This window comes from Terrapene carolina, unplaced genomic scaffold, assembly GCF_002925995.2.
Source record: "Terrapene carolina triunguis isolate 2854851 unplaced genomic scaffold, T_m_triunguis-2.0 Scaffold24, whole genome shotgun sequence".
In the NCBI taxonomy this organism is placed as follows: domain Eukaryota; kingdom Metazoa; phylum Chordata; order Testudines; family Emydidae; genus Terrapene; species Terrapene triunguis.
This window is the reverse complement of record NW_020664375.1, coordinates 1,970,663-1,988,531: the sequence shown is the minus strand read 5'-3', so window position 1 is coordinate 1,988,531 and position 17,869 is coordinate 1,970,663. Positions and strand designations below refer to the sequence as shown.

At 46.2% G+C, this 17,869-nt stretch overlaps 1 protein-coding gene across 2 annotated transcripts in view; it reads right to left on the bottom strand.

Annotated features, from left to right (window-relative positions):
- The window catches only part of LOC112116991 (ubiquitin specific peptidase 9 X-linked), a 182,204-nt gene that overhangs the window by 10,216 nt on the left and 154,119 nt on the right, over positions 1-17,869 (bottom strand). For both annotated transcript variants that reach the window (XM_026650144.1, XM_026650150.1), the window contains 4 exons: positions 13,885-14,014; positions 10,970-11,155; positions 3,342-3,562; positions 780-868 (listed from right to left, as the gene is read on the bottom strand). In XM_026650144.1, coding sequence (XP_026505929.1) covers positions 780-868; positions 3,342-3,562; positions 10,970-11,155; positions 13,885-14,014 — 626 coding nt within the window. The remainder of the gene's footprint in view (positions 1-779; positions 869-3,341; positions 3,563-10,969; positions 11,156-13,884; positions 14,015-17,869) is intronic.

The window sequence follows — 17,869 nt, the reverse complement described above, 5'->3', positions numbered from 1 at the left end:
CCGAGGCACGGACAGTCCCTTCTTTTGTGTTTGTACAGTGCTTTTGATTGAGGCTACCAGAAAAAAAAAAAGTCAGTATTTATAAAATCGCAAAGAAAAAAAATTGAGCATTTTAATGGTCATTTAAAAAAGTCCTTATTCTCTCAATCGGTGAGAATTGTGTTTCAAACTGGTTTGAATACTTGACACTCTTAAAAGAGACAACAGTCTATTAAAATGTGAACTAATGTAGAATGTTTAATGTCTTTGAAAACCGCAACTCTCCCAACTTCATGTGTGTCAAAGGTAATAGTCCTATCCACATAGGAATGTGTCATGACCAATAACACCACTATTACCACAGTATACTCCTCTTAAATGGAACAGCCACTTTACTGAAATGTTTCCAAGGAAGCAGTCTAGCCTAATGACACTGAGTACCAATGACTGCTGCTTAACTGGAATATTAGTAAAGGTTCCACTTTTAGAGGGACGTATTCAATTGGTGTTAAGTGGCTAAATAGCTTTCTGCTAGTTATGAAAAAAGTGAAATTCTAAGCTCAAGTTTTAAATACACAAGTTGCCTAATTTTAAAAGTAGGGATAAAAATGAAGTAAGCTGAAAATAAAAGTTTTGTCCTTGTGTTTTGATTAGTAGAGTTTAAGTCTTTTCAGATTTTTTAAGTCCATTTCTCTTAATCAGCAGAACCATTTAGTTGGGAAGAAAAACTGTCCAACAGTCCCAAATTATGAAAAGATGGAATTCTACTGTAAAATGAAAAAAAAAAAAAGAATACTAACCTGTGGGTCTGCCAAGAGTCCTCAATCAACAGGATTTGCAAAAGCAGATCCAAGTAAGGTCGAAGTTCATAGGTGTATGAATATGCAACCTTAAAAGAAGTGAAAATTATGTCTCAGAAAAAAATGTTTCTTAAAACATGATGTTGTAATAAAGATAACTGGGGCATGAGTTTGAAATGGTTGCAATATTCATATTCTGAATACTCAATTCTGCTTCTCTGGTGATCTCTCTCAGACACTATTGTCAATCTGGGGCCTTTGCTTCCCCAGGATGTGTTTGGCAAAACTCCCTCAGCTCTTGGGAATTTTGATTCCTTGGGGTGGTGGTAGCAAGCACTGCACAGGACATGAACCAGGCCCCTTACTATATGTTGCACATAACCTCCCCTCTATTACAAGATATAAATATTGACATTTCAGCATTCCAGTCAGTTATCTCAGTTGTATAGCATGTGAATCTCCTGAGGAGACAAGACCAGCAGAGAGATTTAAAAAGGAAAGAAACTGACTAAAAATGAAGCTAAGAAAAAAAAAAAACCCTCAAAAAATGTGACACCCAAACTCTGAGGGGAGGAAGGTGGGTGAATGAAAATCCTGTGTGAAAACTATAGCTTCAGAGAAGCAGAACAACAAGAAAATACTTTCTATTACAATTCTTGCTTCTGGAGATTAAGCAGCATAAAGGTTATCCCAAAAGAAAAAGTAAACTGCAAATAGCTGCAAAAAGCAGTAATATTAATGTCAATGTTGTTTAAGATACCACTGGACACTCCAACCTATATGATGAATATAAATGTCACAGGGAATAAAACTAGTCCAACTTAAAATAAGTGACATCCAAAAGTAAAACAAAACTTCTACTGGGGTGGGAAAATGTGACCTTCCTTACCTAGGAAAGAGTTTCTAGAGTAGAGCTTGGAATCCAAAACCAGATTCCCTCCTAAGACTGAATCCAAATAAATATGCTTTGTATATGTGTGAGAGGACTATATAGCTGCTTTGCATACCTTTGCAAGAGAGACACGTCAGATAGGCAATGGTCATAGCTTTGACTCTAACCAAGGGAGCCTTGATATGGCTGGCATGAAGATGGAAAGCTAAGTCATTATGAAGGTGCCTGGCAGCAGCTTCATGGTTAGCTTTGCATTGTAAAATAGACTTAAAATAGGGAATAATTTCCTGTTTCTCTTTAAAAGTAGGTGGCCCAAATGGTGTGAAATTTCACAATAAGTTAGTTTGTACTCCCTTCAATTTTCTGTGTGGATTTTGTTTGGTTTCTCTTCATACATTTTTAAAAGGAAGTCTCAAGTTGGGTTCTGGCTGAAAATTTCCCTTGGTAGGTCTAAATTTTCATTGTTGATGACAGACAATGCTTTTTAAGAGCTATCTACAAAGAGCCTGCCAGAGAAGTGGGTTTGAGAAAGCCAGTGCAAAGGAGAGGGTTTGTTAAGTGTTGGATTTAAGGTAATTTTTAGCCATTATTCACATTAAAACTGGAAGTTTACATACTGTGCATGCAAGCCTGGTTGATGGGAAGGACCCAACTCTCACAAGCCCAGATGGTTGATGGGAGGGGCCTGGCATGTGAAAGTATGACTGGTTGAAGGGGGTACACAAACTGCCTTAGCCAGTAAGATGCCACAAGGATAACTGTGGCCTTGACCTGTAATAAATCATCCTTTATTAAACTACTACTACACCCAATATCCATAATCAATAGAGTTGGGGGGGAAATCTGGTAAAGGGGTGAATGCCGAAAGATGAAAATGGTGCATGGTCTGTGATGCACAGTAGTTGTGGTAAAGGTTAGGTGGGTGCTTGTGAGTGGAGTGTAGGTACCATTAGGCAGCTTAACTTTTGTTTCTTTGCTTGTGTGTGTTTGGATCAGGCATACGGAGTGTGTAGGAACCCTAAGTGCTTTACAATGGACTTCATGTATTAATAACAAAAAAGATGCATGATACCTAGTTAGACACAGTCCTTTTAGTAATAACACTGCCCAGTGAATTGCTGCCAAAGGAAACTAAGTAGGGTGGACTTTCTAAGGGTTTTAGTTCACTTCAAATAATCCCCCCTAAGATCTTTTGGCATCAAGCATATGAAGAATGTTCTCACTGGAATGGGCATGCCAGCTAAAAAACAGTACTGAGCAGATGACCTAGCAGGTACACTGAAGTTTTGCAACATACTGACTGGAAACAAAAAAGGATACTTGAAGACATGAATCAATGAAACTGCAGCTCCTTTGCTGACTGTGGCTAGAAGGGAACTAGCCAGTTTGTTGGTGGTGACACACAAAGGCCAGTTTGATCTGGTTGTGCTATATCCTGTTATCATTGCCCTTGGGGCTCCTAATTTTTAGGATCTGGGGGAAATTCTACAGTACTTCAATATGAAGCCCCAAGAGAAAATCCTAGCAAAAGGCATCCAAAGAGAAGTTTATTTATCACATATCAATACAATTTCTCACATGGATATCACCTCTCCCTATATGGCATATTTTTACACTTACATATGCCCAAGCTTATCCCATCTGCTTCCCTGATTTTTATTTTATTTTACCTGCCAGAGAAGTTCACTTAGGACAGTGGAAGAGAACTGAGGATTTTCCCAACAACAGAAACGAAGCAATTTGATGGTCTCTTCTGAGTTGCTGCAGTCTTCAATAATTTTCTTCACATAGCTAGTTCGTACAAACAAAATGTCTGCCACGTTCTGCTGAAGTGCCATTATAGGTTGCGATAAATTAGGATCACCATAAGGGTTTGAAAGTGGGGGATTACCTGGAACAAACAATTAATACTGATGAAACAGTACTTTTTAATATAAACAAATACATATTTAAACTCTGGGACTAACAAATGAAAGACACATGGTATAGTCAATGGAAAGACTTAAAATAAGATACTGAACTTACAATAAACTATCCCCTCTGTGAAAAGTTTTCTGGTATAAAGAGCTAGATTCTAGGACACTGAGGCAGGGGACTTGTGTGAACTACCTCTTGTTTTGTGGGGCATTACCACAGTTGAGGTCACTGAAAGCATTGGAGCTCCTCTGGTATATAAGGGAATGACTTGTTGGCAGGGTGTCCTCAGTGAGGGCCCTTCAACTTTGGAATACACTCATTGTCCCACTTCTCTAAAATAAGCCCAAATCTGTTTAATTTTAGAGCATTCTGCAAAATCCAACTGACAATTGGGAGAAGGGTGTGTGTGATGGTTCGGATGCATATGGTTTTTTTGGAGGGGGGTGGTCATTGGTGAGGAAGATAAGAGGCGGTGCAGGAACTGAGGTTGGGGGGATTTAGTTCTGTGGACTTGTTTTGTACAGAGAAAAGTTGTTTCTTTGCTCCTGGTGTTTTGGTTTTAGTTGGATTATACTTAGGGTGACCATATTTCCCTATGCTGAGTAAGGGACACCTGGTAAAATCACTCATATTCAAGCGAGTTCAGTGGCAATCAGAGATATGCAGTACAAACATTCAAATTAACATCAAGTTGACTGAGCTCCTGTTAAAAAGAAATACTGCATAATACTTTATCATCTTTAAGGCTTTAGGATTCATATGGGGAGAGGTGACAGAGTGTGTGTGTGTGTGTGTGTCTGTCTGTCTGTCCCCGTCCGACCCTCCCTGCCCAGCACTCTCTGCCCTCCATGCCTGGCTGGGCCCCCGGGACGGACCCGCCTCTCTTGGTACGTAGCGCTGCATCGTCCCGAGGAAACATGGGGGAGGGGGGAGAAGGTAAGCATGCAGGGTCACATGCCCCCTCCCTGATTTCTGCCAGGATTTACACCAGCATGTGGCCAGCAGCAGCCTTTCGGCACGGTGCGAGAGGGAAGGGACGGGACGGGAGCTGCTTCCAGCCGCAGGGGACGGGTGTGTGACCTGACCAGTGTCTTTGCAGAGCTCATCCCTTACCCTCTCCCCCCCACCCCCATGGCTGAAAGCAGCTTGTCCCTTCCTGCCTGCAGAGTGTCGAAAGACAGCTAACAGCTGCCTCCTGTCCCCAGGCTACAGCACGGACAGGAAAGGACAGTTACCTGTTTCGTAACTGGCGTTCTTCGAGAGGTGTTGCTCCTGTCTATTCCACAGTAGGTGTGTGTGCTCGCCACGTGCACCGGTGCCGGAAGTTTTTTCCTTAGCACTACCCGTAGGAGGGGAGCACCGCTGCGACCCCTGGAGTGGCGCCTCTATATCGCGCTATAAGGGGAGCTGCGTACTCCCACCACCCTCGGTTCCTTCTTGCCAGACAACTCCGACAGAGGGGAAGGAGGGCGGGATGTGGAATAGACAGGAGCAACACATCTCGAACACCAGTTACGGAACAGGTAACTGTCCTTTCTTCTTCGAGTGATTGCTCCTGTGTATTCCACAGTAGGTGACTCCAAGCTATACCTGACGGAGGTGGGTAGGAGTTTAAAGGTTAGCGGGACGGAGTACCGTCCTACCAAACCCGGCGTCATCCCGTGCTTCGGAGATGATCGCGTAGCGTGAGGAAAAAGTGTGGACAGAGGACCACGTGGCCGCCCTACATATGTCCTGGATAGGGATGTGGGCCATATAGGCAGCCGCGAGGCTTGAGCTCTCATAGAATGCGCCTTCACTATAGGCGGCGGGGGAACCCCAGCCAAGTTGTAACACATACGTATGCACGAGGTGATCCAGCGGGAAATGCGCTGGCTGGAAACTGATTGCCCCCTCATCCATTCGGCCGACGCAACGAATAGTTGCGAGGACTTCCTGAAAGGCCTGGTTCGGTCCAGGTAGAAGGCCAGCGCTCTATGTACGTCTAGCGTGTGTAGGCGGCGTTCCTCGTTAGAGGAATGGGGCTTAGGACAGAGTACTGGCAGGAAAATGTCCTGATCCATATGGAAGGTGGAGACCACCTTCGGGAGAAAAGCAGGGTGTGGACGAAGCTGGACCTTATCCCTGTGAAAAACCGTATACAGGGGTTTCGAGATCAAGGCCCTGAGTTCCGAGACCCGAGGGGCTGAGGTGATAGCCACCAAAAATGCCACTTTGCATGATAGGTGGGACCAGGAACACGTGGCCAAGGGTTCAAAGGGAGGACCCATGAGGCGGGATAACACTAGGTTCAGATCCCATTGCGGGACTGGGGCCCTGGCGTACGGAAATGCGCGATCTAGGACTTTTAGAAAGCGAGAGATCTTTTGATGGGAGAACACTCATTGACCTTGCACCGGAAGGTGGAAGGCCGAAATGGCCGCTAAATGAACCCTGAGGGAGGCAGGAGCTAGTTCTTGAGTCCTAAGGGACAGGAGGTAATCTAAAATAAGCTGGAGGGATGCGGACGACGGGGAGGCGCCTCGCTCTCCCGCCCACCTAGAGAACCTAGACCATTTGGCAAGGTACATGCGCCATGTGGACGGCTTTCTGCTCTCCAACAGAATTCGTTTTACATCCTCCGAGCACCTTCCCTTCTCCTCGTTTAACCATGGAGCAACCACGCTGTCAGGTGGAGCGCTGCCAGGTTGGGGTGGAGAAGGCATTCCTTCTCCTGGGAGAGGAGGTCTGGGCGAAGCGGCAGCCTCTGCGGGGGGGCTGCTAAAAGTTGCAGAAGGGTCCCGTACCAATGTTGACGGGCCCAATCCGGGGCTATGAGGATAACCCTCGACCGTCTGCCTTTACTTTTTCCAGAATCTTGCCTATCAGTGGGAAGGGAGGAAAGGCACAGAACAGTTGGTCTGACCACCGGAGGAGGAATGCATCCAAGATCACCCCCGCTTCCGCCCCTGCCCTGGAGCAGAACTGGGGGCAGCGTTTGTTCTGGGCTGGGAATACTGGGGGGCCAACCAAAGTCGGAGGGGCCTCATTCTGAGTCTGGCATGTTGCACAACGGATGTGCATGCTGCCACGTGACCTAGGATTTGAAGGCATACCCTTGCCGTCGTCACGGGGAAGGCCATGACTGAGGCTACGAGACCTTTGAGTGTCTCGAATCTGTCCCGGGGAAGAGAGGCTGTGGCCTCTAGGGAGTCTAGCAGAGCCCCTATGAAGCGTATGCGCTGAACAGGTACCAATGTGGACTTGGCCTCGTTCACCACTAGGCCCAGACCTGCGCATGTGGACAGGAGAAGTTTCATCTGGGCCTGCATCTGGGACCAGGAGCTGCCCTTGAGGAGCCAATCGTCCAGGTAAGGGAAAATTTGCAGCCCGTTCCTCCGGAGGTGGGCTGCCACCACTGCCATGCATTTGGTAAAAACCCTGGGGGCCGCTGAAAGGCCGAAGGGGAGGACCGCAAACTGGTAATGGTCCCACCCTACCAGGAAGCGGAGGAAGCGCCTGTGACTCTTGAAAATATGGATGTGGAAATACGCAGCCTGGAGGTCCAGGGACGCAAACCAATCTTCCGGGTCTAAGGAGGGGATGATGGAGGTCAGGGATACCATGCGGAACTTGTAGAGGACCATAAACCTGTTGAGGTTCCGCAGGTCGAGGATGGGCTGGAGCCCGTCTTTTACCTTTGGGATCAGGAAGTACCGGGAGTAAGATCCCTTGCCCTGAAATTCCGCCGGTACCCTCTCCACCGCACCTAGGTTGAGAAGGCGCACCACCTCTTGGTTTAGGAGGGCGGCATGTTCCCGGTCCCCGAGGTCCTCCCGGGGTAGGGGGTAGTGCGGGGGGAAGGAGGTGAACTGCAACATGTAGCCCCTGGAAATCGTGCTGAGGACCCACTGGTCTGACGTTATATGGGACCACTGCACTCTGAACGCAGATAAATGGTTGCAGAACTTTATTAACTGGGGGGCGTCCATGGCAACAGGCCCGGTGACCCCCCGCAAAAGAGCCAAAACCGCCTCTTCCCCTGCCTCTTGCCCTTCGAAGGGCCTGGTCGCGGGGCTGAGCGGGACTGACGCTGAGACCTGCATCTCTGCTCACTCGGTTGCTTAGGAGGGGGTTCATATCTGCCCCCAGCGGGGGGAGCGGAGGTCTGCGGCCTAGGTTCTTCCTTCGCTGGCGGGACATATAGGCCCAGAGTTTGCAGGGTGGTACGGGAGTCTTTCATCCCATGCAGGCGAACATCGGTTTGGTCCGCAAACAGTGCTTTCCTGTCAAAGGGAAGGTCCTGCATCAGAGACTGAGACTCTGCAAACAGACCAGACAGGAGAAGCCACGACGCCCTTCGCATGGATATGGCCGATGCCATAGAACGGGATGTCGTGTCCACCGCGTCCAAGGCGGCCTGGAGGGCTGCTTTCGCCGCTGCTGCCGCTTCCTCAACCAGAGCCTTGAACTCTTTCTTGTCTCGCTCTGGGAGAAGAGGCTCGAACTTCGGTAGAGACCCCCACAAGTTAAAATCATAGCGGCGCAACAGGGCTTGGTGATTGGCCACCCAAAGCTGAAAGCTTGCAGAAGAATAAATTTTCCTGCCAAAATAATCAAGTCTCTTGGCGTCTGTGTCTTTGGGGGTGGGTGCAGGCTGGCCGTGGCGTTCCCGATGGTTGACTGACTCCACCACCAGGGAGTTAGGTGCCGGGTGGGAGTACAGGTACTCATGTCCCTTAGCCGGAACAAAGTACTTTATGTTGGCCACACCTTGGTGAAGGGGTAGGGCCACACGGCCCGGTGCCGAGGAGGACAGCACATTGAAAAGGGTGTCCGATGGCTCCTCCATCTCCTCAGCCTGGAGTTGGAGATTTGAGGCTACCCTTTTGAGGAGCTCCTGGTGAGCTTTAAAGTCCTCCTGTATAACGGACGGAGGTGCCGCTATGGTCTCCTCCAGTGCCTGTGAGGGGGCCGGTCCGGCTACCAAGTCGTCGGGAGGTGCCGCTGGTTCGACTCCCAAGACCGAGTCTGGGCCCGGTGCCGCCGGTTCAGTGCCCGTCGACTTCTGACTCTGTTGACCGGGGGGGGGGGGGGGGGGGGGGAGAGACGACACACTGAATGGGTCTGGGATGCCCCGGCGACCGAGCTGTCTCGCCTGGGCAGGCAATTGCAGCCACGGTGCCCATTGACACTATTGGCCCTCCCATGGTGCCCCTTGCCACTGACCGGCTTGGGCGCCGAGCGGTGCAAGCTGTTCTTGGGGCCCGGTGCGGCTCGGGGACAGGCGGCTGGGTGCCGAGGTCGCTGTTGACCGCACGGTGCCGTAGGAACGACGGGAGGGTCTACGGTCACGCCGGTGCTGGCCTCGAGATCTGGACCTCGACGACGATGAGGAGCAGTACTCAACCGAAGTGCTGCTCTTGTAGCTGCAATTGTAGCTACGACGCTTCGGTACCGGTAACGGCCAAGGAGAGCTCCGTCTATGGTGTCTGGCGGAGCGGGCACTCGAGCCCGAGTGTCCATAACGATGGCGTCGGGATCTGCTCCTGTAGCTCCTATCTGAAGAGAAGCGTCGACGCTGCTTGTCTCGATGCCTGTGCTTCCGATGCGGAGTGGAGGACCTTCGAAACTCCTGCGCGGGCGAGTCAACCAGTCTGATTGGAGTGGAGGGCTGACGCAAGCTGTGTGAGGACCTCGTCGAACAGGGCGCACAGTCCTCAGAGCGCGGGCTGTGTCTTGCAGGGGAGGGCTGATGGGCTCCCAACCGCGGCTTCCCTTGGGACCGGGGGCCCATCTCAGGCAGCGCACCCAGCACTGGGAGGGAGAGGCTGTCATGTGCGGCCTGTGCAGCCTCCGGCATCCTCACCACGGGAGAGGCATGTGCGGACAGGACTGGGCTACTCCGCTCAGCGGGAGTCGGAGGTCTGGGTCCCGAGGGGGATTTTGGGCTGCCCAACTCGGGTCCGGCCTCACCCCTGTCCTTTTGTTGGCGCCACTGAGTCTTCCCTTACTTCTTCGCAGGTGAGTGGTGCCGACTGGTGGAGGGCGCCTCGCTCCGCACCGAGGATGCAGTACTCGGTGCCGAGTCCGATTGGCGAGCCGGTGCCGGGGCCAACGCAGATTCCATTAGCAGGACCCGCAGCCGGATCTCTCTCTCACGTTTCGTTCGAGGCTTGAACGACCTACAGATCTTACAGCGATCGGTTACGTGAGCCTCACCCAAGCAGCGAAGACACTGAGTGTGCGGGTCGCTTCTTGGCACAGAACTGCGACAGGAGTCACATGACTTGAAGCCTAGGGCATGCCCCGCACCAGGCAACTAACTAAAGAAGTTATCCAGCTGTGGAGAAGATGAGTACTAATGCTACTAGAAGGGCTACAGCAAGACTGGAGCACAAAGTTCCGACTACCTTCACTGGTGGCAAGAAGGAACTGAGGGTGGGGGGAGTGCGCAGCTCCCCTTATAGCGCGATATAGAGGCACCACTCCAGGGGTCGCAGCGGTGCTCCCTTCCTACTGGTACTGCTAAAGGAAAAACTTCCGGCACCGGTGCACATGGCGAGCACGCACACCTCCTGTGGAATACACAGGAGCAATCACTCGAAGAAGGGGTTAAGCCTCAAGGATGAATTGTGCACCAGGGCCCAGGGGAATCTGACTGCAGGGGGCTTCATGGAACCTGGCCAGAGAGGTGACTCAGCAGGGGAGGGGGCCTAGGGGACGGAGGCAGGACCCAGGACATGGGGAGGAAGGGAATGAAGAGGGTGCTAAGCCCCTGTCAAGGAGGCTGCGGTGGAGTGGGCAGGTTTGGGATGGGAACAGGATGGAAATCGCTTCCCTCCCGCCACTCCAGAGCTTATTTGAGGGGTGCAGAGGCTTCCCTGTGCCAGCGCTGTGCGAGGCTTTGGCACATGCAAGGCTCGGCTCCTTCTGGCCAGTGCCCCAGGCTGCAGGATCTTGGGCTTTTCCTGGGGCGCTGGCTCAGCAGAGTTAAGTTTTAGTTACATTTTCATCAGGTATGTCAGTTCAACTCCATTAATTTGAATGAGAAGAATTTAGCCCAGTCTTTATAAACTAAAACATCTAATTGCAATAGGTTTGATATTAATAGTTCCTCTACACCCTCCTAATTGTGTTCTTTTAAAAGGCCTAAATAGACTTAATGGAGAATGATTTGTAGTTTTAGTGGGATATGTATATCAAGATAGGATTTGGCCACTGCAGAATCAGGAAAATCTTTATTGCAAAATGTAAGAAACTGCTAAATATAATATATAACCCCCCTAAGACTATTGCTCCAATAAGTACATTTAATAAAAAGTGAAACACCACATATACTAATAATTTACTAACTTATAACCAATGTTTTCAATTAGAAAACTTGTAAAATTCACTATACCATTGATAGAAGACTGCATACGTGATGACACATTGCAACAACGGATTAGCTGTGACACTACAGTGTACAATTTTCCCAGTTCAGCATACTGATATTTGATTGGAGGGCCTGGGCCTTCATCCAGAGCCACAAGCATGAACGTTGCAGGTACACTTAGTTTCAGAAGTTGTGTCTTTTCTGCTACACCTTCAGAGGGGACAAAAAAATTACACCTCATGGATAGTACTGACAACAATATGTTTTTATAAGCTTAATTGTTACTGTTCTTATATAGTTGGATTTTTTGGTAAAAAATTCTGAAAAATTTGAAAAAAAGTCATATTTTTCCATTGCTGGTTCTTATTCATGCTCTCAGTTATACATTCCTTCTGGGAGGAAGATGGGGGCAGGGGGAAGAAATTGGACTAGATTCTTATTTTATGGTTTAGCTGAAAACTGCATATATCATCAGAATTGTGAACAAAAACATTTCCACAATGGCGCTCATTAGTGCTCACATAACTAGAGATCAGTCGCTAAGAACATAAGAACGGCCATACAGCGTCAGACCAATGGTCCATCCAGCACAGTATCCCGTCTTCCAATAAAGGCCAATGCCACAAGCTTAATCATAGAATCATAGAATATCAGGGTTGGAAGGGACCTCAGGAGGTCATCTAGTCCAACCGCCTGCTCAAAGCAGGACCAATTCCCAACTAAATCATCCCAGCCAGGGCTTTGTCAAGCCGGGCCTTAAAAACCTCCAAAGAAGGAGACTCCACCACCTCCCTAGGTAACGCATTCCAGTGCTTCACCACCCTCCTAGTGAAAAAGTTTTTCCTAATATCCAACCTAGACCTCCCCCACTGCAACTTGAGACCACTGCTCCTTGTTCTGTCATCTGCCACCACTGAGAACAGCCGAGCTCCATCCTCTTTGGAACCCCCCCTCAGGTAGTTGAAAGCAGCTATCAAATCCCCCCTCATTCTTCTCTTCTGGAGACTAAACAATCCGAGTTCCCTCAGCCTCTCCCCATAAGTCATGTGCTCCAGACCCCTAATCATTTTTGTTGCCCTCCGCTGGACTCTTTCCAATTTTTCCACATCCTTCTTGTAGTGTGGGGCCCAAAACTGGATACAGTATTCCAGATGAGGCCTCACCAATGTCGAATAAAGGGGAACGATCACATTCCTCGATCTGCTGGCAATGCCCCTACTTATACAGCCCAGGGAATGAATAAAATAGGGTGATTATCAAGTGATCCATTCCCATTGTCCAGTCCCAGCATCTAGCAGTCAGAGGCTCAGGGACACCCAGAGCATGGGATTACATCTCTATCTTGGCTAATAGCCATTAATGGACATATCCTACATGAACTTTTTTTTTTTAAATACTTTTGGCCTTCACAACATCCCCTGGCAATGAGTTCCACAGGTTGACTGTGCGTCATGAGTCTCAACTGTCTCCAATACTTTGCAGAAAGAAAGGTAATGCTCACTTGTATCAGACTGGGAGAGAATCAGAATCCGAAGTGATCTAAGTTGTAGATCATTACTGGAGTGAAAACATGCCTTACAGTAACTTTATCCTTCATGATAACATATATAACGATCAGTCATTCAGATTGCTGACCACAAAAAACTGACATTTTAAATGGAAAAGATTTATCCAGTTGTGGACAAGCTTAATTAATCAAATCACAGTAAACAACTAAAAATGTCACCAATGGATAAACTGTGCTGACTGACTGAAGCACAAAATAGGTAAGCACTCAAGCCAATCAGAAAGCAGCAGGTCAAGAATGATAGTGAATAGCACCATACTGCATCAACATCAGTCATTAGAAAATTATTAACTTACATTATTTAATGAGTAAACAGCCACCACATATTCAGTACAGTAAAAATAAAAAGCCACTGTAGGCAAACACTGCCCCAAAAATCAATATCTAGATTTGAAAATAATCTTCTGTTTCCCAAGACTGCAAGGCTTGTTTAAGTCCAATTCTTAAGCTTGGCTCTCTGAATTGGTTGCATGATGTAGTTAGAGTAGGGTGACCAGATGAGGGAAAGAAAAAAAATCAGGACACATGGGGGGGGGGGGGGGAAGAGGGGGAGAAAAGATAAACAGAGTCAGTCCCTGCCGGCGGTCGAAACGTGGGACACACTCCATCTGGTCACTCTAAGTTAGAGAACCCCTCAAAGTAACTGATTTGCTAAGCTGATTTTTGTCTGAGCATAACTGCTTATCTCATTATAATAAGACCACAGCAACATGATTAGAGTAACAAATTGTGAGACTCATCACAATGAGTAGTCTTTATATAAACACTTTACACTGTCTAAACACTGTACAAACTTTAATTAACCTCTCTCCCCCCCACCCCTCGAAGGTATGTACTAAAGTTTTTAATGTAATTTAAAATTGTGATATGATGTTCAGCACCTGGAGCAATTTGGCAGGGGGCTATTTGTAAAAACAATATTACTATCACCATTTTAGGATAGAGGAATCAGAGGTTAACTGACTTACTCAAGGTTAGCAAGTCTTCTGCTGACCTGGTATTATAAGTTTATAGTCCCAATCTTTGACTACTAGACCACACTGATCATGCACAGTCTAGTGAGACTTTGGGCAAACCATTTAGCCTCTCTATGCCTCACTTTACTCAACTGTAAAATGGGACATTATTTCACAAAAGTGTTGTGAAGTTTCATACACCCATTGTCAGAAATGTTTTGAAATACTCAGTTGGAAGTGCTACATAAGTACCTAATATTCTTAAAAGTATTAACACCCCCACAATTACAATATGGCCTGCAATTTTTTATTGATTCTGGTCATCTCATTACTTGAGTCAGCATGGTTAGTTTCCTATATGTAAAAACAGAGTGCCTTACAGCAACACCATTAAGCATATTTCATAAACTACTTACCTAGGTTGGCATACATCACAAACAGATTGAAATACTGTTGCAAATGGCGCCCATGCTCAGATACTTCCCTTCTAAGAAGGTTTAGTACTGCTCTCAGCAAGTGATCACTCAAACTTAAGTTATCATAGGCCTGCAAAACAAAAAAGTTCTAACATTAATGGCAGTTCCTGAACAGTTTCCATTCAGTAAATCCATACATGGGAGCTCAATACCTGATTATACTGTCAGCCTATTTAGGTGTCATTTTTCATGCAGCAAACTAGTATAAGGTGAAGCCCTTTTAAAGTGGAATAGTTAAAAAAAACAGGTCTATGAAATTCTATGATAGCTTCAATTACTGGGTCCCAAGTGAGAGAAATAAGAATGCTCCACAGTACTCGACAAAAGAAAAATATTCACTGCTTTCCTATTAAGATGCAGTACATACATTGGGAAAGACAAACAAGTACCCAAATTATAGTAGTAGGGTTTTTTTTTTTTTATTTAAAGCAAAAATGTATAAGAAAAACCCATTCATAACTAGTGAGAAAGGAGGATGGGCAAGCGATATTCTACTAGAAACATAGATTTAAGGGAAAAACAACTGCTTGCATGTATTTTGATCTTCTCCAGAAGTTAAGAACTTAAGATAGACCTGAACTATCGGAGAATAAATCCAGTTATGTATTTAAAATAAATGACCTGTATATTTAGAATGTGACTAATCATCATAGATAATGCGATAAAAATAATCGATGTTCCTTAGCAAGAGTAAACAGCCTCCAATAAAGTAAAGAATTAAAGGACATCACTGTTAATTCCCTGGAGAAAAAATTAAGAGTTAACAATTTTAATATTAAGTAAAAGTTCATATACCAACATACTGAAAAACCTCTCCAGATTTAGCACTGGTACTCATCACTATACTACCTGAGCACATCACAGGATCATAGCTGGTATAAGTGAGGTACCCTTGTGAACTTCATTAAGTCTTTGGCTCTTCTCCCTTTCTCTGGTTATGGGAAGCACTATCTGAGTGTGGGTGTCCTCCCCCCCCGCCCCTAATTTTACTGAGGATTTTTTGTGGGGAGGAGGGGGATAGGGTGAACAGGGTTTGATTGTGGCAGAAAAGGTTTATCAAAGGATTTGCAGCATTCCCTACATGTAGTCACACTATTGATTAGACCCATCTTCTGTGTAAGTTTGTTCACTGGCTGGGTCACCTCAACCACTAATGGCTTAACTCCAGCTTTGATATGCTTCCTTCTAGGCTTTGTGATTTGCAATGTCCAAGGGTGTATCTGTCTTGGCAGGTCAGAAATGGGAGATATGGTCTCTAATGTAGCTGGGATATGATCCCTGAATGGCATTCCCAATCAGGACCAACGCGCTGAACTGGCATGAGAAGGAGCAGGAGTCAGTGGAGGGAGTAAAGTACAGGAGTACTGTACTTCTGGCAACCCTATCTCATGGAGGAGAGGGCAACTGCATTCTGTGCAAATTGGAGCCTTTGAATTGTTTACATAGTCAGCTTCTGACACAGTGAATAATTCAACCTGGAGATGACAAATCTCTGCATTACTGTGGCCACATCCTTATCTGGAAGGAAGAGGCGAATTTTCCTAGAAAGCTGGAGGTGGAACATGGTGTTTGTCAGTGATGCAACCTGATCATGCAGGCTCAATGATGAGCTAAAAAGGACCCCAAAGCTTCTCACCCCTTTAATGAATTGTGTGTGTGTGTGTGTGTGTGTGTGTGTGTGTGTGTACGTACACAAAATTAGGTATTTTTCATTGTTGTATGCAGTGTTGTAACCGTGTTGGTCCCAGGATATTAGAGACAAGGTGGGCAAGGTAATAGCTTTCATTAGACCAACTTCTGCTGGTGAGAGACAAGATTTAGAGCTACACTGAGCTCTTCCTCAGGTACGTGAGAGAGACAAGCTTTCAAATCTACCTGAGAAAGAGCTCTGTGTAGCTCAAAAGCTTGCCTCTCTCACCAACAGAAGTTTGTCAGTAAAAGATATTATCTCACCCACCTTGCCTAATACACAAAATTAAACAGATGGTGGAAACAGTTGGTCATTCAATCCAGAAGATAGGCCTTTGTTGTATAGTACTGAAAGGCTAAACCTTGCTTCATTGCAAAGAACTGCCAATAGTAAGTCCTCAGAGTTTGTGGTTCTTTCTGTATCATGACAAAACAGCAAGCCTCACGATCATTCAGGGCAGTCCTGGAATGTTCTAGGGGACTAGTCTTCATCTAGAGATTGGTTCAAACAGTTCCCATCCACCACTTTCTTGATTCATTTTCCTATAAAGGTGAGTTGAAAGACTGGGTGATAGTTGGATGAATGTTTAGCCTTTATATATCATGTTATACATCTTCAAGTCACTTCACAAACACTATCAATCCTCAGTGTCTCTCAAGAATTATAGGTAAATGGTACCCATATTTTGAAGAGAGGGAACCGAAGCAAGAGAAAAGTGACTTGTCCAAAATCCGAGTGAGCGGCAAAGCCTCAAGTTCCAAAAAACAAACCAAAAAAACCAAGTTTCAGACTCCCAATTCTGAGCTCAAACTGCTGGAAAACACGGTCTTCTGCTTCCTTCTATGACTTCAGTGTCAAGCAATGGCTTCCCTAAGCAGCAGTTGTACCTCAGCATATTTCATAAAGTCAGCTCTGTACCCTACACTAAGGAATTAATAAATCAATCCAACCTGTTACTAACTCAATGTTGACTTTCACTAGCCATTATCAGCTAGGATTTCCACCCACAGGCAGTGGACTTAAATCCATAATGAATTCTCCAGACATTGTGAGGTAAGACTCTACTAAATAAATGCAGTGGATGTATTCATGCCTTCTCACTGGACAATTGTCTGTCTACACTGAGACAAACTGAACAATGAGACTTCTTGAGACACCAATTAACTAGACTCTTCACCCGAAGAACAGCTCCAATCAGTAATGGCAAACCATTTATATTTGCACTGATTACAGCTTTATGAAATGTTTCCTAGACTCTACTGAGTGCTCCTCTGATCATAACTTCATCGTTCACTCTGCTTGTGACTCATGGTCAGAACAAGTAAGAGAAAAGCCCCAAAGCTGAAGCAGCACTCTCAGCACTTCTAAAAAGTGCTATCCTGTGGCAGGCCATGACCAAAAAAATAATAAAAAAAAAGTTGACTCATCACAATCCAGATGTGGCTCTGACCACCTTAAACTTGGTCAGCATCTAGGATTAAAGACTGGAGGTTCTGTCAAAGCAGAGACCCAGCACGTTAGAAATAAACCCTGATTTGTGGAGCCAAGAGTGACTGTGGTAGCTACTAATCTGATTTTGCAATTGAATTTGAGGCATAAAAAGAATGCACAAGAGTGTCCAGAATGTGTCTTAGTTATTGATACATTACCAGTCACTGTAATATCTAGTTGGTGACTTGCAGCAACTTGAAACATATACAACATTGATGAGACTAATACTGATATACTGCATAGATTCATAGACGCTAGGACTGGAAGGAACCTCGAGAGGTCATCGAGTCCAGTCCCCTGCCCGCATGGCAGGACCAAATACTGTCTAGACCATCCCTGATAGACATTTATCTAACCTACTCTTAAATATCTCCAGAGATGGAGATTCCACAACCTCCCTAGGCAATTTATTCCAGTGTTTAACCACCCTGACAGTTAGGAACTTTTTCCTAATGTCCAACTTAAACCTCCCTTGCTGCAGTTTAAGCCCATTGCTTCTTGTTCTATCCTTAGAGGCTAAGATGAACAAGTTCTCCCACCTCCTTATGACACCCTTTTAGATACCTGAAGACTGTTATGTCCCCTCTCAGTCTTCTCTTTTCCAAACCAAACAAACCCAATTCTTTCAGCCTTCCTTCATAGGTCATGTTCTCTAGACCTTTAATCATTCTTGTTGCTCTTCTCTGGACCCTCTCCAATTTCTCCACATCTTTCTTGAAATACGGTGCCCAGAACTGGACACAA